The 23,694-nt window shown below is 42.9% G+C and overlaps 1 protein-coding gene across 1 annotated transcript; it reads right to left on the minus strand.

Moving 5' to 3' along the window:
* Positions 1–3,086: 3,086 nt before the first annotated feature.
* LOC311149714 (natural resistance-associated macrophage protein 2-like) lies at positions 3,087–13,740 on the minus strand. The gene is made up of 15 exons (XM_084186923.1): positions 13,447–13,740; positions 12,837–12,920; positions 12,032–12,177; positions 11,679–11,801; positions 8,362–8,481; positions 8,053–8,159; positions 7,819–7,957; positions 7,468–7,623; positions 6,846–7,004; positions 6,632–6,718; positions 5,594–5,713; positions 5,142–5,291; positions 4,636–4,709; positions 4,349–4,502; positions 3,087–3,598 (listed from the first exon to the last, which is right to left on the minus strand). The coding sequence occupies exons 1-15, from the start codon at positions 13,490–13,492 to the stop codon at positions 3,491–3,493; spliced, it is 1,773 nt and encodes a 590-aa protein (XP_084043049.1). The 5' UTR covers positions 13,493–13,740; the 3' UTR covers positions 3,087–3,490.
* Between the last annotated feature and the right edge of the window lie 9,954 nt (positions 13,741–23,694).

Consider the following 23,694-nt stretch of genomic DNA (forward strand, 5'->3'; position numbering starts at 1 on the left):
TTCCTTTTTTTGCAAAATATAATATTTATGTGCATCATAACGCTGATCATCTGTTTTGTTGATTTGTTGTAATTTGCCAGCACTACATGACAACACTTCCTCATATGCAGATCATTGAAGAGGTAGCTAAGTATTTTTTTATTGTGAATTGCAGTGCTGCACGCATCACATACTTCTTGAGTTGCACTGTTGTTTCTATTTTTGATTGTTGACTAAAAAATACATTACACCAGTACCACAGAACCCATTGAAATTGATGAATGAATGTGTTTCTTGATGCATTTTTAAATGCTTTTGACGCTATGAGATGCTGAGCATCCATAGGTGTGCTGTAGCTCAGTGTGGTCCTCTGTAGATCAGTTGGTAGAGTATGGTGCTTGCAACACCAGGATTTGGGTTTGATTCCCGGGACCACCCATATGTAAAATGTATGCATGCATGACTGCTTTGGATGAAAGTGTCTGCTAATTGCCATATATTATACAATAACATCTTCGACAGCACCAGTGAGTGAATTTCAGAACATTCTCCTTTAGTGCAGTAAGTGCTGAGCGCATTGAGCTGTGAATGTCTCTGTGTGATGTGAGGTAGGTGTATACAGTGCCTGTGAATGAATGGAAATAAGATCACACAAGATGAAATGTTTATGGACATGCACACAAAGGGAAATAAATCAGGGATTTCTGCATGTCTTGTGGTTGTGGAATGTTTTGGAAGCCAACCTGTGTGTCCTAACAGGACCACTGAGCTAAGGAGGCAAAAGTGAGGACAGGAAGCAAAAGACAAAATATGTTAGTTAGGTTAGTCATAAAGAAACAACAACACCGGAGCAGAGAGAGAAAAACTCTGTGGCCCTACTGCCAGAATCATGAATGCGGATCAAAACTTGAACCACAAAACCAAGTCCAAGTTGTAAACAAGAATGGCACAGCTGTTTACATTCCTGCATTCAGACTGTTTTTAGACAGCAACACAGATGCAATGTGAATGTGTGTAAAATTAGCATCAACTGGATGACCTGGAAAATGTCATGAGGTTCGAAGTTGAACTTGATGCCCGATTACACGAATGAAACTTGAAATTGTTTCTCTATGCTTTTTTTCTGTCTGCCTTTCAGTGGCTCTCTCCTGGTCATGTTGTCTTTGCATTCCTCCAAGCTAAGAGTGAGAGCAACAGAGACAGAGAGAGACAGAGAGAGAGAGAGAAGGGGGAAAGAAAGAAAGAACGAGACTCAGAGAGAGGGACTCAGAGAGAGAGAGAGGGACTGAGAAAGAGAGAAATAGAAAGACAGAGAAAGAGAGAGTAGGGCAGCTGGTGCTGAGGCCCTGTGTTGATTGAAACCCCACCTCTTTAAGGAATACCTGGGAGAGGATAAAGTAATCCTTCTACCCCCCCCCCTTACCCCACCCCCCGAAAAATAAATTTAAAAATATTGTAAAGTGGTTATCCCACTGGCTATAAGGTGAATGCATCAATTTGTAAGTCGCTCTGCATAAGAGCGTCTGCTAAATGACGTAAATGTAAATTATGAGTTTCAAAGTGGCTCACAAGTGCATAACAAAAACTAAAATTCACAAACAAAAAGCAAAAAAACTGAAGTGGAGGATTAAGGAATGGGTCATAACAAATCACCCTGCAACATTGCTTTGAATTATGTAACACGTTTATTAGTAGTATTAACTCAAATGATGTAGATTACAAATTCAGTTGTGGTGATGCAATTGCACTGCAACTAATGTACAAGCAGCCTACATGATGGTGCAAAACAGCAAAGATTTTCGGAATAATCACTGAACGATAATTGAGAAGAAAATTGTTTGTTATAATTATGTTATAAATATATATATAAACAAGTTTCAAGCAAAGTGTTTTTAAATGTTTAATTAGACTTAATAAATGACAGAGTAATTTTCAAATATTTCATCTTGTTCTTTAGTTCCAAATCTTAGTCAACTGCAAAGAGCAAAGGTCAAAGCATCCTGGTGCAAATATATCTGCTACCTGCTCCATCTTTCACCTGCTTCACATGACATCAAACTTTGTACAAAACAACAGAAATTAGCAGATCATTATCTATTCACCATCAAACAATCTTTAAAAATTATGTTAAAAAACAATGAAATGATATAAAACAATATTGATATGAGATCACACTGTTCGGAATAAACAAAAACATTTAAAAAACAGTGGTTGTGGTGGTTTTCTATTCCCACATAAATGCAATTAACCATATTACATATCTCCAATCACTCAGTAAATATAACATACATGTCCCATGTGTGCCTCCATACTTACTTATAGAACTGTGCAACATTGTCAATAACATCTAGATAACCCAGATACTATGGAGATTGGTCACATCTTCGTTTTATGTAGGACTGGGTCTTTAGGTCCAGGATCATGTGATTTGCTGGAAGAAGCTGCCCTGGCCTCCCTTCTCTGCCCCTTAGTGGCCTCTGCTGGGCTATGTTTCCAGGAAAGGGGCCTGCTGGACAGGCTGTGAGAGCCCTACACAGGGAGATCGGCTCATTGAGAAAAACAAAAACACAGAGGGGAGGTGGGAAGACTCTCCCTCCTTACAGAAGGCTGCTGGCACCATGACAGGAACAAATTCCCGCCGCCACAATGCAAATAAACCGTCTGTCTGCTCTGGCCCTCTCTCTCAAAGTCACAGCCCTTCCAGTCTGATATATGCTTAACTCTTATATCAGTGATTGCTACAGGAACTGTAATGACACAATTGTTCATACCAGCATAAGAATTCCAAACATCAACAACATTAGCTCTGCATGGGAAGTTGATGCATTCAGAAGGGTTGCAATTGCATCTGGAAGCAATAAAGAAGACATGAGGTTAAATAAAATCATCATGGTGGATCTACAGATAAAAACAATATAGTGATACATTTTCACAATATGTTAAAGTTCATGGCATTCCATGTTTGTTGTTGTAGACTACAGTACTGGTACTTTTCAAACATTACCCTCAGTTTGAGTCCACAGTGTCTCCCTGTGGCGGAGTTGAGGAATGCTAGACACATACGTTATGAAACCATTTTTCCATGGTAGATTTCATTGACCACCACATCAAAAATGGGAGCATTTATTTACGTTTTTAACAATTTCAAGACGTAATTCATTCACCGAGTAAATAGATAATATATTGACATTTACAGTGTACAGTACCATTTCACAATCCTTTTCTAAATTCATCACAAATCAAAGTCCTAATATGACCATTAATATGGCAATTCACTTCAAATGTAATACATACAAAGTGAAATAAATAATTACATGTACCCTAATAATGTTATTTACTTAAAGTTAAATATCCTTACAGAATTTTACAGTCATTTCAAAATTGTAAACAATTTTTCTATCAAAATCTTACAATCTGTACAGTATGACTTTCAAATATCCCAAGGCTCCTCCCATAGCCTCACACCCCCCCCACACACACACACACACGTGTGCGAAGGAAGGAACCGTGCTCAGGAGTCAAACTCTGGCTGCTGCTCTATCAGAACTGTGGTGTCGTTCCTGACCCTGCCGGTGACATCCAGACAGGACACCCCTAGCGCTATCAGACATACCCACGCCTAGAGGGAGAGAGGGAGGGAGAGAGAGAGAGAGAGATGGGGAGAGTGGTGTGAGAGAGCCAGTACAACATATAATCATTCTACTGCCAGGACTGCATTCCTACACATACAACTGTCCTCACTCAAAGTTTGTTAAACGGTAAAAGGCCCAGTGTACTCAAAAACGTGATTTGCCTGTGTTTTATACATCTTTTCACACTAGGAGGTTGGAATAATACTGTGAAAATTATGATACTTCCCTTTTAGTGTAAGAGCTGTTTAAAAAGACTGCCTGAAATTTCAGCCTGTTGTGGTTGAATAGAGTTTTGGCCTGCCTGGTGACATCACCAGGCGGTAAATTAGTTAATAGACCAATAAGAAAGAGAAATCCAAACCTGCCAATAACAGCTAGTTTTCCGTTTTCCCCTCCCCACTCAGACCACTCCCAGACAGTCCTAGCAAAATTCTTGCTTGAGAAATTGCTCTCTGCTAAGAAGCTATTTTTGTTTTGTTTTGACCATTTTCATTGAAAACAATCACAGTAAGTTACTTAATTGGCACCCAGAAATTATTTGATATTGAGATAAAAACGGCTGCATTGGACCTTTAACAACTGACTCAGTGGTTGAAGATTAAAGTGGTCCTCTAAATAACACTTTTGGTTTGGTATGCTTCGCAAAGACATGGAAACCAAAGAGTAAAAATCATTTTAAAATGACCACACAAAAAGCTATATAAAGAAAACAGCATTAATTGAAAAAAAATACTTACCAGGTAACCCACAAATCCCAAATATGCTATGCAGAGAAAAGCAGCAAACACGTACAGCCACACACTGTTCAGAGTGGTCACATAGATGACAACAAAGTACATGTTGATACAACACACCAACAAGATCACAACTCCTCCCCCAATCTTCCAAAATCTGAAAGGAGAATGGCGATAGTAACAGAGGTCAGTCGCATGAAGAAAAAAAATCGTATCATATTATCGTATGTTCTGTCAAATTTAATTTAGCTCAAATGTTATAGTTTTCACCATAATCGTGGTATACTTACAATCCATTGGCAAATTCACTCATGAGGGAGGATAAACTGGTGAAAGTGAGGATGGGAATCAACGCAAATGGCAGCTGTGAGTGGGAGAGAAAGAAAGCAGCAATGAGAAGGGGTCCCACTTAAATTTGACAATCCCCTATAGATGCTTCAACTATCAACCAACTACTCTGATGAAATGCAACAGCTTGCCTGGGGTTAGGGTTAGGGTTGACCTGAGGTGTGGACATGAAGTTAGGTTAGAGTTAGGGTTAGGATTGTGGTTGAGGTTTATGGTTAAACCAGGATGTGGACATGAAGCTTGGGTTGGGGTTTGGGTTGTGGTTGAGGATAGGGTTAGGGTTGAACTAGGATGTGGACGTAAGGCTACGGTTAGTGTTGTGGTTGAGGCTAGGGTTATGGTTGAACCGGGATGTGGACATGAAACTAGGGTTAAGGTTAGGGGATTTGCATGCACTGCCGTCTGACCTGACTCACCTGGTTAAATAAAGGTGAAACAATTAAATAACCTGCATGCTCTGCAGCACGTTCAGAAAGTCGTTCATGCCTGTCAGGTGGGTGACGTCCTGGAAGATGGCCACCAGCAGGGTGGGCGTGATGGCGATGGAGCGGGTCAGCAACACCCGGGAGAAACGGGACCAGCGCAGGTTCAAAAAGCCCTGTAGGGACGGGACGGGGTTCAAGATCTGTGACTTCATTGAGCTAATGTAGGGTTTTATATGATGTCTGTGGTGTGTTTGTGATGGTAGAGCTGAGCCACTGTTGTTTTAACTTCTTACCATCACGAACACACCACAGCCTATCTGACTGACATCATTCAGTCAGAGACAGACAGCTAAAGCAATTAGCAGATCAAAAAATCAAATAGATTCAGGAGTTGACTTGTAATTTGGGCAGAGACTCAAACTTGATCTCATCTCTTAATTAAATTGACCTTGAATTAATGAGTTATTGCACAAACCTCCATGACAAACTGTCCTGAGTAGGTCCCGGTCATGGTTGAACTCTGACCTGCTGCCAGGATTCCCACGGCCCAGATATAAAGTGCTGCAGGGCCGAAGAAACAGCCCAAAACCACTCCCTGTAATGATAGGGGTAACATTCGGTGTCGTGTCAGGAAAACACCTAGCCCAACAGCAGAGTGATAAACAAGACCTGGGAGTATGGTAATGCAAGACTAGGTATACTGAACAAAAATATAAACACAACAACTCCAAATATCTTACTGAGTTACAGTTCATATAAGGAAATCAGTCAATTGAAATAAATTCACTAGGCCCTAATCTATGGATTTCACATGACTGGGCAGGGGCGCAGCCATGGGTGGGCCTGGGAGGACATAGGCCCACCCACTTGAGAGCCAGGTCCACCCACTGGGGAGCCAGGCCCAACCAATCAGAATGAGTTTTTCCCCACAAAAGGGCTTTATTACAGACAGAACTACTCTTCAGCAGCACCCCCCCTCCTCAGACAATCTTGCAGGTGAAGAAGCCGGATATGGAGGTGCTGAGCTGGCGTGGTTACAAGTGGTCTGCGGTTGTGAAACTGGTTGGACATACTGCCAAATTCTCTAAAACAATGTTGGACATTCCTGCAGTCAGCATGCCAATTGCACAATCCCTCAAAACTTGAGACATCTGTGGCATTGTGTTGAGTAATGATAATGCTGTTTAATCTGTTTCTTGATATGCCACACCTGTCAGGTGGATGGATTATCTTGGCAAAGGAGAAATGCTCACTACCAGTAAACAAATGCACAACATTTGAGAGAAATAAGCTTTTTGTGCATATGAAACATTTCTGGGATCTTTTATTTCAGCTGATAAAACATGGGACCAACACTTTACATGTTGGGTTTATATTTTTGTTCAGTATAATTTCCTATGATCATTGTTTTGCCAAATACTGTCATCCAGCACAACAGATCTGGGACCAAGCTAGAATAACAGGGAAAAACAAAATGGTGGCATTCAGCCTGAGGATGAAAGTGCAGCCTTACCCCTTTGTAGATGTCCACCTGCAGTGTCTCATTGTTCAAGGGGAACAGGTCTAGCTGAGGAATGCCAGTTGCATTACAGATGTCATGCTGAATGAAGTGCAATAAGACATGTTGTTAAGAACAAAAACAACATAGTGGCTTAGAGGCAACTCATCGTTCATGATTATTCAACTGAGTAGTTCCTTAGTTCCATACAGACTAGGTACATACGCACCACTTCAATGTTTGTGCGTCCATAGACCGCCTCAGCGAAGACAGCCACCACAAATACGTTGATGAGGAAAGAGAGGAAGAGTGCGATGGTCGACTCAATGAAGAAGTATTTGTTGGCCTCCTTGAGCTCCTTCTTACTGGAACGATCAATCTGTCGAGACTGAGAAAGTTTCATACAATAATTGACTTAGTCAAGCATTGTCCAACAGCATCAAATATAGACAGAAAGGAATTCCACAATCACTAACATTCTATGGTCATCAATGGACACACTATATATATATTTTTTTTAATGTTTATGTCATTTAGCAGACGCTCTTATCCAGAGCGACTTACAGGAGCAATTAGGGTTAAGTGCCTTGCTCAAGGGCACATCGACAGATTTTTCACCTAGTCAGCTCGGGGATTAGAACCAGCGACCTTTCGGTTACTGGCACAACGCTCTTAACCACTAAGCTACCTGCCGCCCTATAACAGTTTCTTGATTGCCAATATCTCCACTAAATCATTATTACAGTATAAAACATTGTACTACTACACAATAGTGATGGTGTAATAGTGATTAAGTGGAGAAATATCGAATATGATTATAAAATACAGCCACTGTGGTCTTCCATGGCTACCTTGACGAGGGCAGAGTGCAGGTAGATGTTGTGGGGCATTATGACAGCCCCTACGATGCCCACAGCCTGCTCCAGCTGCACAGGACCACAGCCCTCACAGTACGGCATAAACATCCCCTTCAGCAGCTCCCCTTGGTCCGGACGCACCGTCACATACTGTGAGGAAAAGAGGTCAGAGGTAACCACAACCTTCATATACATTACACCATCACATACTGGGAGAGACAACGCTAATCCACTCAGAGAGTCCAAGTATCACTGCTACAAGGCAGGCAGGGTACATGTACAGGGTACATCCACAATCTCTATTCCTCCACAAAATTATAGAAAGCACATTCAAGCCTTGTGTACCTCATATCCAAAGGTGATGGCCATGATTGTAATAAGGACCCCAAAAAAGGCCTCAAGTTTCCTCAGACCATACTTGTCCAGGAAGAGGAACACAAATGTGTCGATGATGGTGATGAGAACCCCCCCCCACAAAGGTATCCTGTAGACACAGTAAGTAACAAAGAATTTAGGGCACCAATAGAACTATACTCCCTGCTCTGTAATAGCCTATAGTCAGTCAGTACTGTCGTCTACCTGCCAGAGGAGAGGAGGTTGAATGCAATGGCACAACCTATGACCTCCTGCATGTCTGAACCTATGATGGCCAGCTCCACCATCAACCACAGGATAATGCGTGGCACCTAGGTAGAAAACAAATACATTAATTGAACAACATTCTGAAACATTTGTCTTCCAATACAAAGCAACAGTTGTAGACTAGTACAGAAAGTAATTGATGATGAGCAACTGTCAATGTATTAAAGGCTGTGGAAGAATTTGATTTAGTTCATTCTATATTGTCAGGTTTCTCAGAGAGTGTGAGCGACAAAAAGGGAGACTGACGGTAGGGTACTGGCGGTTACAGACTTCTGCCAGGTGCATCCCAGTGACCACACCCAGTCTGGCTGCCAGCCTCTGCAGCAGCAGACCAATGATGGTGGCTCCCAGAAGAACCCACAACAGCTGGATAGATGGGAGGAGAACAGAGGTGTCATCCGTCTATGATACACACATAAACGTTTCTAATAATAACGCAATATTTTTCAGAATTAGTTATTTAAAGGCCGATTTCCCTGACCCAGATTAAGTCTACTCCTCTGTCCAAAAATGATGCAGAAAAGCTAATCCATGCTTTTATCACTTCAAGATTAGACTACTGCAATGCTCTACTCTCCGGCTACCCGGATAAGGCACTAAATAAACTTCAGCTAGTGCAAAATACATCAGCCAGAATCTTGACTAGAAGCCCCCCAACATTTTATCATATTACTCCAGTGCTAGCCTCTCTACACTTCAGATTCACTGGCTTCCTGTTAAGGCTAGGGCTGATTACAAGGTTTTATTGTTAACCTTCAAAGCATTACATGGACTTGCTCCTCCTTATCTCTCCCATTTGGTCAAGACGCAGGCCTCCTTACTGTGCCTAGAATTTCTAAGCAAACAGCTGGAGGCAGGGATTTCTCCTATAGAGCTCAATTTTTATGAAATGGTCTGCTGATCTGGAGTGACGAATCACCCTTGCTGTCTCTGCCTGGCCGGCTCCCCTCTCTCCACTAGGATTGTCTGCCTCTGACCCTATTACGGGGCTGAATTACTGGCTTGCTTGGGCTCTCACATGCCGTCCCTAGGAGGGTGCACCACGTCATGCCAGGCTTTTTTTCATTATACTCGACTTGAGTGGGTTGAGTCACTGACGTGATTTCCTGTCCGGTTTTGCGCCCCCTCGGGCTCGTGAGGTGTGGGAGATCTTCGTGGGCTATACTCGGCCTTGTCTCAGGGTAGTAAGTTAGATGTCCGTTGATATCCCTTTGGTGGTGTGGTGGCTTTGGTTTGGCAAAGTGGGTGGGGATATATCCTGCCTGGTTGGCACTGTCTGGGGATAACTTTGGACGGGGCCAGTGTCCCCCGAACCCCCAGTCTCAGTCCCCAGTATCTATGCTGCAATAGTCTACAGTGAGGGAAAAAAGTATTTGATCCCCTGCTGATTTTGTACGTTTGCCCACTGAGAAAGACATGATCAGTCTATAATTTTAATGGTAGGTTTATTTGAACAGTGAGAGACATAATAACAACAAAAAAATCCATAAAAACGCATGTCAAAAATGTTATAAATTCATTTGCATTTTAATGAGGGAAATAAGTATTTGACCCCTCTGCAAAACATGACTTAGTACTTGGTGACAAAACCCTTGTTGGCAATCACAGAGTTCAGACGTTTCTTGTAGTTGGCCACCAGGTTTGCAAAAATCTCAAGAGGGATTTTGTTCCACTCCTCTTTGCAGATCTTCTCCAAGTCATTAAGGTTGACGTTTGGCAACTCAAACCTTTTCTATGGGATTAAGGTCTGGAGACTAGCTAGGCCACTCATGGACCTTAATGTGCTTCTTCTTGAGCCACTCCTTTGTTGCCTTGGCCATGTGTTTTGGGTCATTGTCATGCTGGAATGGCCATCCACGGCCCATTTTCAATGCCCTGGCTGAGGGAAGGAGGTTCTCACCCAAGATTTGATGGTACATGGCCCCGTCCATCGTCCCTTTGATGCGGTGAAGTTGTCCTGTCCCCTTAGCAGAAAAACACCCCCAAAGCATAATGTTTCCACCTCCATGTTTGACGGTGGGGATGGTGTTCTTGGAGTCATAGGCAGCATTCCTCCTCCTCCAAACACGGCGAGTTGAGGTAATGCCAAAGAGCTCCATTTTGGTCTCATCTGACCACAACACTTTCACCCAGTTCTCCTCTGAATCATTCAGATGTTCGTTGGCAAACTTCAGACGGGCCTGTATATGTGATTTCTTGAGCAGGGGAACCTTGCGGACGCTGCAGGATTTCAGTCCTTCACGGCGTAGTGTGTTACCAATTGTTTTCTTGGTGACTATGGTCCCAGCTACCTTGAGATCATTGACAAGACCCTCCCGTGTAGTTCTGGGCTGATTCCTCACCATTCTCATGATTATTGCAACTCCACGAGGTGAGATCTTGCATGGAGCCCCAGTCCTAGGGAGATTGACATTTATTTTGTGTTTCTTCCATTTGCGAATAATCACACAAACTGTTGTCACCTTCTCACCAAGCTGCTTGGCGATGGTCTTGTAGCCCATTCCAGCCTTGTGTAGGTCTACAATCTTGTTCCTGACATCCTTGGAGAGCTCTTTGGTCTTGGCCATGGTGGAGAGTTTGGAATCTGATTGATTGATTGCTTCTGTGGACAGGTGTCTTTTATACAGGTAACAAACTGAGATTAGGAGCACTCCCTTTAAGAGTGTGCTCCTAATCTCAGCTCGTTACCTGTATAAAAGACACCTGGGAGACAGAAATCTTTCTGATTGAGAGGGGGTCAAATACTTATTTCTGTCATTAAAATGCAATTCAATTTATAACATTTTTGACATGCTTTTTTCTGGATTTTTTTGTTGTTATTCTGTCTCTCACTGTTCAAATAAACCTACCATTAAAATTATAGACTGATCATTTCTTTGTCAGTGGGCAAACGTACAAAATCAGCAGGGGATCAAATACTTTTTTTCCCTCACTGTATGTGCCTGAGGGCTAGGGTCAGTCTGTCCTATCTGGTGTAATTTTCCTGTCTTATCTGGTGTCCTGTGTGATCTTAGGTATGCTCCCTAGGACCATGCCTCAGGACTACCTGGCCTGACGACTCTTGGCTGTCCCCCGTTCACCTGCGGCTTTGGAGATCTCTCTCTCTCTCTCTCTCTCCCCCCCTCTCCCTCCCTCACCCTCCCTCCCTCCGTCCCTCCCTCTCGAGGTGCTGACCTGTTGCCCCCTCTATAACCACTGTGATTATTATTTGACCCTGCTGGTCATCTATGAACGTTTCAACATCTTGAAGAATGATCTGACCTAAATGGCTATGTACTCTTATAATCTGAAGAGGACTGACCACCTCTCGGAGCCTAGTTCCTCTAGGTTTCTTCCTAGGTTCCTGCCTTTCTTGTGAGTTTTTCCTAGCCACTTTGCATCTACATCTGAATTGCTTGCTCTTTGGTGTTTTAGGCTGGGTATCTGTATAGGCACGTTGTGACAACTGCTGATGTAAAAAGGCTTTATAAAATAAATGTGACTAATGTAGTCCAGGAATATGCTTAATCTGCTCCAGGAAACTGGCCTTTTGGGTTTGAATAGAACGTTGAACCTTCATGTACCTTGAACCCTGCTTTAGCACCTGACTGCAGGTCTGACTCTATATTTCCTGGGTCTAGGTAGGCGATGCTCATCAGGAACCCTGGTCCTGTGAAGGCCCATAGCTTACGGAAACTGAACCACATCTAAACCAGGAGGGAGGAATAGGGGTTTAAACATTTATTGCTCAAACACAACATTTTCAAAATGTAAAGTATATATTCTGATGCACTTTTGAGGCCCTGTGCTCCACTAGGAGCTAAAAGTAATACATCAAAGTCAAGTCAAGTAAGCCAAGTCTATTCACTGTGAAGAGACCAGCAAATCATAGTACAATTGGGATTCTAAGACAGTCTGAGCCCTTTCTCCCTCATACCTGACTGTTATCATCTGGAATGGGGACCTTATGGTCAAAATTGGTACTAGATACATCAGTTCCCCCATTCTGGCCCTCTGGGAAGACCGAAGGGGCTCCTCGCTGTGTTTGTGTGGTCTCAACTGCTTTCCCCTGTGCCATGTCTTCTGAAATAGGAGGCACAGTGAGATACACTCATTAAAATAGCTGAACAACTCAAAGTCAAACCAGTTCAGGCTATTACATCAGGTCACAGAACGTGCACAATTTAATTTTACAACTTACAACTTTACAACTTTTGCAGCGCAGTAATGTCATCAAGGAAGTATTAAATTTGGTTCCTTCCTGCAGTATAGCTGAGCCGGCAAGTATGAACTCAGTGGCTGAAATCCAAGCATGCTGATTGCAATAAATATAATCCAGTCATATAGATTTGATTACAAGAACAAACACAGTACAATGTTGACAAGCCAATCTGAAAGTTATTTGAGCCAGCAGCAAGAAAGTACTTTTATAACACTATATAACACCACTCAACTTTGACTGGCTGTTTCTGTGGCAGTCCAAAGGACACAACTCAAAACTTTGCTTGCTGTGAGATATACATCTCAAAAACTGGACTGTAAGCAACCAAACAGTTTATTTTCTGTAACATGTGTGATGTGTGTGTCATGGCAAACCAACTTCTGTGCAACCGGACTTCTTTTGGACTGCCATTGACAACAAGTCAATGTAACAGAAATGAAGCGGACTTCTCTGCTGCTTCTACCATATAATACACTTTATACTGTATACTGTTCTAATTCTATTTATATGGCTCCCTTACCTTCTCCATGTGTTGGCTCCTGGTCTGTAGGAATACTGGGGGGTAGAGAGGAGATGTGGATGTTCTCAGGATGGGGATTTCTGTCTGAAAACAGTAACACACAGAGTTATACTTTAGGGTAGATTATGGCGTGGTAGTCTACACTCAAACCATTTTCACAAAAAGTACACTAGCCTAATGTCCACAAAACTAATCCAACCCATGCAAAGAGAACTGGGACTTCCCACATTGGCCTACTGTAAATTACAGGGTGTAGCTGAAAAATGCCACCCACAAGCAACTGGACTAAGTCAAATAAAAAGCATTAACTTTTTACTTTATCAACAATTCATCAAATTATGATGCCAATGAGTAAATATTGCCCTCAAACAGTCACAATGGAAAATATTTGTTATACTTCATGCACTGAATAAGGAAAGAGCAAAAGAAGCATGCACTGAATATAACCATAAGCACATTTTCTGTACAGTACTCTTCACATATTTTTTAATAGTCTATCTATGTAACATATCAAATAGTGCCGCTAAGGTCTGACACGTCACCCTCACAGCTGAATTAATTAATTTATTCCCCCTAGCGCTGAGCTATTCCAGCTCTACTGGCACCTTACCTGTCGTCAGAAAAGATAATATTTTAGATGAACTGAAGCGCTTCATCCTCGTCTTCTTCAAAGCCAAAAGGTAGGCTACCTGTCCATTAATTAATAAGTCCTCATGGACGACTTTAGTATGAGCATGGTATTCAGGTAAATAATATGACTTCCTGTTTTGAAATCGCCTACTTTGTGTAGAAGTTGATGCCGCGTTCACATCATGTCCGACCCTGAATGATCAGAGAAACAATTGATCTACTTCAGAGGAACGACATGGAGAAAATCTCAATGGTTTACTCCGCGTGTACTCTCTGGTCGCCTCCTTCTCAAACCTTCTCCTCCAATGGGTTTTGTGAACGAGGCGAGAGGCAAGACTACGCAAGGAGAATGCAATAGAGATTCTCCCATGGAGCGTTCACGACAAGTGATCGGAGCTCCGTACCATTGATAGCCGAAATGGCCCTAGCTATCTGGGATCATTGGGACGTCCCTACCCCGCATTAAAGTTAGGGTTAGGTAAGGTTTATGGTTATGGTTAAAGGGGCTACATCCATTTTTAGACTTCTGAATTAATGAAATGTACCCATTGATTCTTGAAGAATATAACTTATTAAGGCCTCATGTGCACCTGCCACAGCAGACACTGCCAGTACTCAATTACAGTTGCTACTGTGGGTCTCTCTGCTCTGGAACTCCTCTGGAGCAAATATATCTACAGTGTATTGCCAAAACCACTCAACAACTTCAAACATAGACTCTGAACTGTCCAATGAAGCAAACTGATTAACGAATCCCACAGTACCCAAACACACTCTCTGTTTTAAGCTGACATGTTGAATTGTTTTAAGATGGTCATGCCATGGATCATTTAGCTATTTGATTTAGAGTTTTAGGACCACTTTAGGTATCCAAAACAAATATTTAATAAATGATTTGGCCTTTACTACTATAGCCCATAGAAACGCATGAATAACATTCATAAATGGCAAAACAAAGTACAGTTTAAGTCGAAGGTTTACATACACCTTAGCCAAATACATTTAAACTCAGTTTTTCACAATTCCTGACATTTAATTATAGTACAAATTCCCTGTCTTAGGTCAGTTAGGATCACCACTTTATTTTAAGAATGTGAAATGTCAGAATAATAGTAGAGAGTGATTTATTTCAGCTTTTATTTCTTTCATCACATTCCCAGTGGGTCAGAAGTTTACATACACTCAATTAGTATTTGGTAGCATTGCCTTTATATTGTTTAACTTGGGTCAAACGTTTCGGGTAGCCTTCCACAAGCTTCCCACAATAAGTTGGGTGAATTTTGGCCCATTCCTCCTGACAGAGCTCGTGTAACTGAGTCAGGTTTGTAGGCCTCCTTGCTCGCATACGCTTTTTCAGTTCTGCCCACACATTCTCTATAGGATTGAGGTCAGGGCTTTGTGATGGCCACTCCAATACCTTGACTTTGTTGTCCTTAAGCCATTTTGCCACAACTTTGGAAGTATGCTTGAGGTCATTGTCCATTTGGAAGACCCATTTGCGACCAAGCTTTAACTTCCTGACTGATGTCTTGAGATTTGCTTCAATATATCCACATAATTTTCCTTCCTCATGATGCCATCTATTTTGTGAAGGGCACCAGTCCCTCCTGTAGCAAAGCACCCCCACAGCATGATGCTGCCACCCCCGTGCTTCACAGTTGGGATGGAGTTCTTCAGCTTGCAAGCATCCCCCTTTTTCCTCCAAACATAACGATGGTCATTATGGCCAAACAGTTCTATTTTTGTTTCATCCGACCAGAGGACATTTCTCCAAAAAGTACGAACTTTGTCCCCATGTGCAGTTGCAAACCGTAGTCTGGCTTTTTTATGGCGGTTTTGGAGCAGTGGCTTCTTCCTTGCTGAGTGGCCTTTCAGGTTATGTCGATATAGGACTTATTTTACTGTGGATATAGATACTTTTATACCTGTGTCCTCCAGCATATTCACTAGGTCCTTTGCTGTTGTTCTGGGATTGATTTGCACTTTTCGCACCAAAGTACGTTCATCTCTAGGAGACAGAACGCGTCTCCTTCCTGAGCGGTATGACGGCTGCGTGGTCCCATGGTGTTTATACTTGTGTACTATTGTTTGTACAGATGAACGTGGTACCTTCAGGCATTTGGAAATTGCTCCCAAGGATGAACCAGACTTGTGGAGGTCTACAATTTCTTTTCTGAGGTCTTGGCTGATTTCTTTTGATTTTCCCATGATGTCAAGCAAAGAGGCACTGAGTTTGAAAGTAGGCCTTGAAATACATCCACAGGTACACCTCCAATTGACTCAAATGATGTCAATTAGCCTATCAGAAGCTTCTAAAGCCATAACATCATTTTCTGGAATTTTCCAAGCTGTTTAAAGGCACAGTCATCTTAGTGTGTGTAAACTTCTGACTCACTGGAATTGTGATGCAGTGAATTATGAGTGAAATAATCTGTCTGTAAACAATTGTTGGAAAAATTACTTGTGTCATGCACAAAGTAGATGTCCTAACCGACTTGCCAAAACAATAGTTTGTTAACAAGAAATGTGTAAACTTCTGACTTCAACTGTATGTCAGGAAATAAATCATAAGGAATAAAGTTTTGAAGTGTCTGTCCTATATCTAGAAGATATAAGAAAACGCAGGAAATATATATATATATATATATACAGTGGGGAAAAAAAGTATTTAGTCAGCCACCAATTGTGCATGTTCTCCCACTTAAAAAGATGAGAGAGGCCTGTAATTTTCATCATAGGTACACGTCAACTATGACAGACAAATTGAGGAAAAAAAATCCAGAAAATCACATTGTAGGATTTTTTATGAATTTATTTGCAAATTATGGTGGAAAATAAGTATTTGGTCACCTACAAACAAGCACGATTTCTGGCTCTCACAGACCTGTAACTTCTTCTTTAAGAGGCTCCTCTGTCCTCCACTCGTTACCTGTATTAATGGCACCTGTTTGAACTTGTTATCAGTATAAAACACACCTGTCCACAACCTCAAACAGTCACACGCCAAACTCCACTATGGCCAAGACCAAAGAGCTGTCAAAGGACACCAGAAACAAAATTGTAGACCTGCACCAGGCTGGGAAGACTGAATCTGCAATAGGTAAGCAGCTTGGTTTGAATAAATCAACTGTGGGAGCAATTATTAGGAAATGGAAGACATACAAGACCACTGATAATCTCCCTCGATCTGGGGCTCCACGCAAGATCTCACCCCGTGGGGTCAAAATTATCACAAGAACAGTGAGCAAAAATCCCAGAACCACACGGGGGGACCTAGTGAATGACCTGCAGAGAGCTGGGACCAAAGTAACAAAGCCTACCATCAGTAACACACTACGCCGCCAGGGACTCAAATCCTGCAGTGCCAGACGTGTCCCCCTGCTTAAGCCAGTACATGTCCAGGCCCGTCTGAAGTTTGCTAGAGTGCATTTGGATGATGCAGAAGAGGATTAGGAGAATGTCATATGGTCAGATGAAACCAAAATAGAACTTTTTGGTAAAAACTCAACTTACCGTGTTTGGAGGACAAAGAATGCTGAGTTGCATCCAAAGAACACCATACCTACTGTGAAGCATGGGGGTGGAAACATCATGCTTTGGGGCTGTTTTTCTGCAAAGGGACCAGGACGACTGATCCGTGTAAAGGAAAGAATGAATGGGGCCATGTATCGTGAGATTTTGAGTGAAAACCTCCTTCCATCAGCAAGGGCATTGAAGATGAAACGTGGCTGGGTCTTTCAGCATGACAATGATTCCAAACACACGAAGGAGTGGCTTCGTAAGAAGCATTTCAAGGTCCTGGAGTGGCCTAGCCAGTCTCCAGATCTCAACCCCATAGAAAATCTTTGGAGGGAGTTGAAAGTCCGTGTTGCCCAGCGACAGCCCCAAAACATCACTGCTCTAGAGGAGATCTACATGGAGGAATGGGCAAAAATACCAGCAACAGTGTGTGAAAACCTTGTGAAGACTTATAGAAAATGTTTGACCTGTGTCATTGCCAACAAAGGGTATATAACAAAGTATTGAGAAACTTTTGTTATTGACCAAATACTTATTTTCCACCATAATTTGCAAATAAATTCATTAAAAATCCTACAATGTGATTTTCTTGATTTATTTTCCTCATTTTGTCTGTCATAGTTGACGTGTACTTATGATGAAAATTACAGGCCTCTCTCATCTTTTTAAGTGGGAGAACTTGCACAATTGGTGGCTGACTAAATACTTTTTTTCCCCACTGTATATACAGTGAGGGAAAAAAGTTTTTGATCCCCTGCTGATTTTATACGTTTGCCCACTGACAAAGAAATGATCAGTCTATAATTTTAATGGTAGGTTTATTTGAACAGTGAGAGACAGAATAACAACAAAAAAATCCAGAAAAACACATGTCAAAAATGTTATAAATTGATTTGCATTTTAATGAGGGAAATAAGTATTTGACCCCTCTGCAAAACATGACTTAGTACTTGGTGGCAAAACCCTTGTTGGCAATCACAGAGGTCAGACGTTTCTTGTAGTTGGCCACCAGGTTTGCACACATCTCAGGAGGGATTTTGTCCCACTCCTCTTTGCAGATTTTCTCCAAGTCATTAAGGTTTCAAGGCTGACGTTTGGCAACTCGAACCTTCAGCTCCCTCCACAGATTTTCTATGGGATTAAGGTCTGGAGACTAGCTAGGCCACTCCTGGACCTTAATGTGCTTCTTCTTGAGCCACTACTTTGTTGCCTTGGCCATGTGTTTTGGGTCATTGTCATGCTGGAATGCCCATCCACGGCCCATTTTCAATGCCCTGGCTGAGGGAAGGAGGTTCTCACCCAAGATTTGATGGTACATGGCCCCGTCCATCGTCCCTTTGATGCGGTGAAGTTGTCCTGTCCCCTTAGCAGAAAAACACCCCCAAAGCATAATGTTTCCACCTCCATGTTTGACGGTGGGGATGGTGTTCTTGGGGTCATAGGCAGCATTCCTCCTCCTCCAAACACGGCAAGTTGAGTTGATGCCAAAGAGCTCCATTTTGGTCTCATCTGACCACAACACTTTCACCCAGTTCTCCTCTGAATCATTCAGATGTTCATTGGCAAACTTCAGACGGGCCTGTATATGTGCTTTCTTGAGCAGGGGGACCTTGCGGGCGCTGCAGGATTTCAGTCCTTCACGGCATAGTGTGTTACCAATTGTTTTCTTGGCGACTATGGTCCCAGCTGCCTTGAGATCATTGACAAGATCCTCCTGTGTAGTTCTGGGCTGATTCCTCACCATTCTCATGATCATTGCAACTCCACGAGGTGAGATCTTGCATGGAGCCCCAGGCCGAGGGAGATTGACAGGTCTTTTGTGTTTCTTCTATTTGCGAATAATCGCACCAACTGTTGGTACCTTCTCACCAAGCTGCTTGGCGATGGTCTTGTAGCCCATTCCAGCCTTGTGTAGGTCTACAATCTTGTCCCTGACATCCTTGGAGAGCTCTTTGGTCTTGGCCATGGTGGATAGTTTGGAATCTGATTGATTGATTGCTTCTGTGGACAGGTGTCTTTTATACAGGTAACAAGCTGAGATTAGGAGCACTCCCTTTAAGAGTGTGCTCCTAATCTCAGCTCGTTACCTGTATAAAAGACACCTGGGAGCCAGAAATCTTTCTGATTGAGAGGGCTCAAATACTTATTTCCCTCATTAAAATGCAAATCAATTAATAACATTTTTTACATTTGTTTTTCTGGATTTATTTGTTGTTATTCTGTCTCTCACTGTTCAAATAGACCTACCATTAAAATTATAGACTGATCATTTCTTTGTCAGTGGGCAAACGTACAAAATCAGCAGGGGATCAAATACTTTTTTCCCTCACTGTATATATACACTGCTAAAAAAAAATGAAGGGAACACTAAAATAACACATCCTAGATCTGAATGAATGAAATAATCTTATTAAATACTTTTTTCTTTACATAGTTGAATGTGCTGACAACAAAATCACACAAAAATGATCAATGGAAATCAAATTTATCAACCCATGGATGGAGGTCTGGATTTGGAGTCACCCTCAAAATTAAAGTGGAAAACCACACTACAGGCTGATCCAACTTTGATGTAATGTCCTTAAAACAAGTCAAAATGAGGCTCAGTAGTGTGTGTGGCCTCCACGTGCCTGTATGACCTCCCTACAATGCCTGGGCATGCTCCTGATGAGGTGGCGGATGGTCTCCTGAGGGATCTCCTCCCAGACCTGGACTAAAGCATCCGCCAACTCCTGGACAGTCTGTGGTGCAACGTGCCGTTGGTGAATGGAGCGAGACATGATGTCCCAGATGTGCTCAATTGGATTCAGGTCTGGGGAACGGGCGGGCCAGTCCGTAGCATCAATGCCTTCCTCTTGCAGGATCTGCTGACACACTCCAGCCACATGAGGTCTAGCATTGTCTTGCATTAGGAGGAACCCAGGGCCAACCGCACCAGCATATGGTCTCACAAGGGGTCTGAGGATCTCATCTCGGTACCTAATGGCAGTCACCGCCAAACCGGTCATGCTGGAGGATGTTGCAGGCAGCAGAACGTTCTCCACGGCGTCTCCAGACTCTGTCACGTCTGTCACATGTGCTCAGTGGGAACCTGCTTTCATCTGTGAAGAGCACAGGGCGCCAGTGGTGAATTTGCCAATCTTGGTGTTCTCTGGCAAATGCCAAACGTCCTGCACGGTGTTGGGCTGTAAGCACAACCCTCACCTGTGGACGTCGGGCCCTCATACCACCCTCATGGAGTCTGTTTCTGACGGTTTGAGCAGACACATGCTCATTTGTGGCCTGCTGGAGGTCATTTTGCAGGGCTCTGGCAGTGCTCCTCCTGCTCCTCCTTGCACAAAGGCGGAGGTAGCAGTCCTGCTGCTGGGTTGTTGCCCACCTACGGCCTCCTCCACATCTCCTGATGTACTGGCCTGTCTCCTGGTAGCGCCTCCATGCTCTGGACACTACGCTGACAGACACAGCAAACCTTCTTGCCACAGCTCGCATTGATGTGCCATCCTGGATGAGCTGCACTACCTGAGCCACTTGTGTGGGTTGTAGACTCCGTCTCATGCTACCACTAGAGTGAAAGCACCGCCAGCATTCAAAAGTGACCAAAACATCAGCCAGGAAGCATAGGAACTGAGAAGTGGTCTGTGGTCACCACCTGCAAAACCAGGCCTTTATTGGGGGTGTCTTGCTAATTGCCTATAATTTCCACCTGTTGTCTATTCCATTTGCACAACAGCATGTGAAATGTATTGTCAATCAGTGTTGCTTCCTAAGTGGACAGTTTGATTTCACAGAAGTGTGATTGACTTGGAGTTACATTGTGTTGTTTAAGTGTTCCCTTTATTTTTTTGAGCAGTGTGCGGGTACCTGTCTCGCCTCTATGACGCAGAAGAGAGGCAGGGAGAGGAGACCTCCATCATCCCTCCGTTCCGTATTATTGCGCCAGTGGTGTGGGACGTGGACACCGACATACGACAGGCCCTGCGTACGGAACCCACACCTGCACAGTGCCCGGAGAACAGCTCCTACATGCCCATGGGTGTACGGGACTGCCTCCTTTCCTGGGCGCACACGGCACCTGTGTCAGGTCATCCTGGGATAGGCCGTACCATCGCCTGCCTGACTGAGAAGTACTGGTCGCCCACCTTGGCTAGGGACGTCCGGGTTTACGTTTCTTCCTGCTCCATCTGTGCCCAGTCTAAGGCACCCAGACACCTCCCTTATGGAAAGCTCCTTCCCCTGCCGGTTCCACAACGACCCTGGTCTCACCTCTCGGTGGACTTTGTCACTGACCTTCCCCCCTCCCAGGGGAACACCCGCAAAACACCAGTCTCAACGTCAACAGTGAAGAGGCGACTCCGGGATGCTGACCTTCTAGGCAGAGTTGCAAAGAAAAAGCCATATCTCAGACTGCCCATCTTTTCTTTTTATTGGCCAGTGTGAGATATGGCTTTTTCTTTGCAACTCTGCCTAGAAGGTCAGCATCCTGGAGTCACCTCTTCACTGTTGACGTTGAGACTGGTGTTTTGCGGGTACTATTTAATGAAGCTGCCAGTTGAGGACCTGTGAGGCGCCTGTTTCTCAAACTAGACACACTAATGTATTTGTCCTCTTGCTCAGTTGTGCACCGGGGCCTCCCACTCCTCTTTCTATTCTGGTTAGAGACAGTTTGCGCTGTTCTGTGAAGGGAGTAGTACACAGCGTTGTACGAGATCTTCAGTTTCTTGGCTATTTCTCGCATAGAAAAGCCTTCATTTCTCAGAACAAGAATAGACTGACGAGTTTCAGAAGAAAGTTAATTGCGTAGTGCCAGTAACCGAAAGGTCGCTGGTTCTAATCGCCGAGCCGACTAGGTGAAAAATCTGTCTGTGCCCTTGAGCAAGGCACTTAACCCTAATTGCTCCTGTAAGTCGCTCTGGATAAGAGCGTCTCCTAAATGACTAAAATGTAAATGTAGTCTCAAGAAGGCCAGTTTTATTGCTTCTTTAATCAGCACAACCGTTTTCAGCTGTGCTAACATAATTGCAAAAGGGTTTTCTAATGATCAATTAGCCTTTTAAAATGATAAACTTGGATTAGCAAACACAACGTGCCATTGGAACACAGGACTGATGGTTGCTGATAATGGGCTTCTGTACGCCTATTTAGATATTCCATAAAAAATCAACCTCCAGCTACAATAGCCATTTACAACATTTACAATGTCTACACTGTATTTCTGATCAATTTGATGTTATTTTAATGGACAAAAAAATTGCTTTTCTTCCGAAAACAAGGGCATTTCTAAGTGACCCCAAACTTTTGAACAGTAGTGTATATACATGTTTGTTTTGTGCTTCGTCCCCGTCATTTGTTATGATGTACCTGGTGTTGGGTGGAGAAATAAAACCCCTAATACGTATTCCTGCGCCTGTCTTCCTATCATTATACAACGTGACAGTAAGAATATTGTTACATGTAAAACATTTACTGTAAATCTGTAAAGCATAGTGCATATCCTGCAGACTTACCAGTTTTCTTGGCTAAATGTTCTCATGATCGAATTCAGATTGGGGTGAACTAATCTGGCAGCCTCTACCATGGTATGGCCTCTGTTTAACAGTTCCCTGCAGTCTGCCTCCCTCTCTCTGATGTCCACCTCTTTGACGGGGCCCATACACACCTCTTTGACCTCTCTGATGGGCCCCTTGTCCACGAGCTCTTTGATTTCTTCCTCTCCCTTGCTGTCTATCCTGCTCCATGTTGAAAGAAATTGCAAGTGTTTTTATATGGTGACCAATTGTGGTTACCACTATGTGAAATCAATTAGTCATAACGAGTATTCATTATGTATGGTTATCATGTATCATCCATGTAATTTAGATATTTAAACTTTACAAACATACATTTTATTTCTGTAGTTCTCAAAATCCATACATACTAGACAAACCAGTTTAAAATCTCTAGGTTTACCAAACGGTTGAGTGATTAACCTCTACGGGATCGGTGTCCCTTATACAGGACGGTTGTTGCTCAATATGCGATATGTGGCTACTTTCCGGGACATAGACATGTCTTATATGGGCAGAAAGCTTAAATTCTTGTTAATCTAACTGCAGTGTCCAATTTACAGTAGCTATTACAGCTAGAAAATACCATGCTATTGTTTGAGGATAGTGCACAACAACAACAACTTTTTTTTTACATTTACATTTACGTCATTTAGCAGACGCTCTTATCCAGAGCGACTTATCACGGCAACTGGTTTGGTACATTCACCTCTGAAGGTACACTCAGTAATCTTGCTCTGATTTGTCATCCTGAGGGTCACAGAGATCAAATGTAGTGTAGTTTTGTTTGAAAAATCAATTTTTACATTCAAATGTAGGAACTGGGTTCTACAGTTTGACCTCTGACTCCACACCCACCCCGCCCGGCCATCTAGATCTGCGAAGGTTAGTGTCTTTTCTGTAGGGAAGCTAATGATCCATCATTTATGACATTCATGGGAGTGTGCAAACTTCAATTTTGTATTACCATAGCATTTTTGTATGTTCTCTATAATTATGTACTTGAAAACCAATTCGGCACATTTGGGAAAACTCCTGGCAGACTTGATACAAAATATTGTGTAGTGATGTAACTCTTCACTGGATAAGTCTGAACCTTGGTATACACGCTGCTGCCATCTGGTGGACACCATTTAAATTACATCAATAATTATATATCCCTGTCT

Source organism: Coregonus lavaretus, assembly GCF_964263955.1.
Source record: "Coregonus lavaretus genome assembly, chromosome: 22".
Taxonomy (NCBI): Eukaryota; Metazoa; Chordata; class Actinopteri; order Salmoniformes; family Salmonidae; genus Coregonus; species Coregonus lavaretus.

Bases quoted from the DNA above. Each gene is read 5' to 3' on its own strand.
- LOC311149714 (XM_084186923.1), bottom strand. From the start codon at position 13,492: ATGAAGCGCTTCAGTTCATCTAAAATATTATCTTTTCTGACGACAG. The intron at 5,714-6,631 runs GTAAGGCTGCAC...CTATCATTACAG, and splicing joins AGGTGGACATCTACAAAGGG to GGAGTGGTTTTGGGCTGTTT. The intron at 4,710-5,141 runs GTTATTTAATTG...TCCCACTCACAG, and splicing joins ACGTGCTGCAGAGCATGCAG to CTGCCATTTGCGTTGATTCC.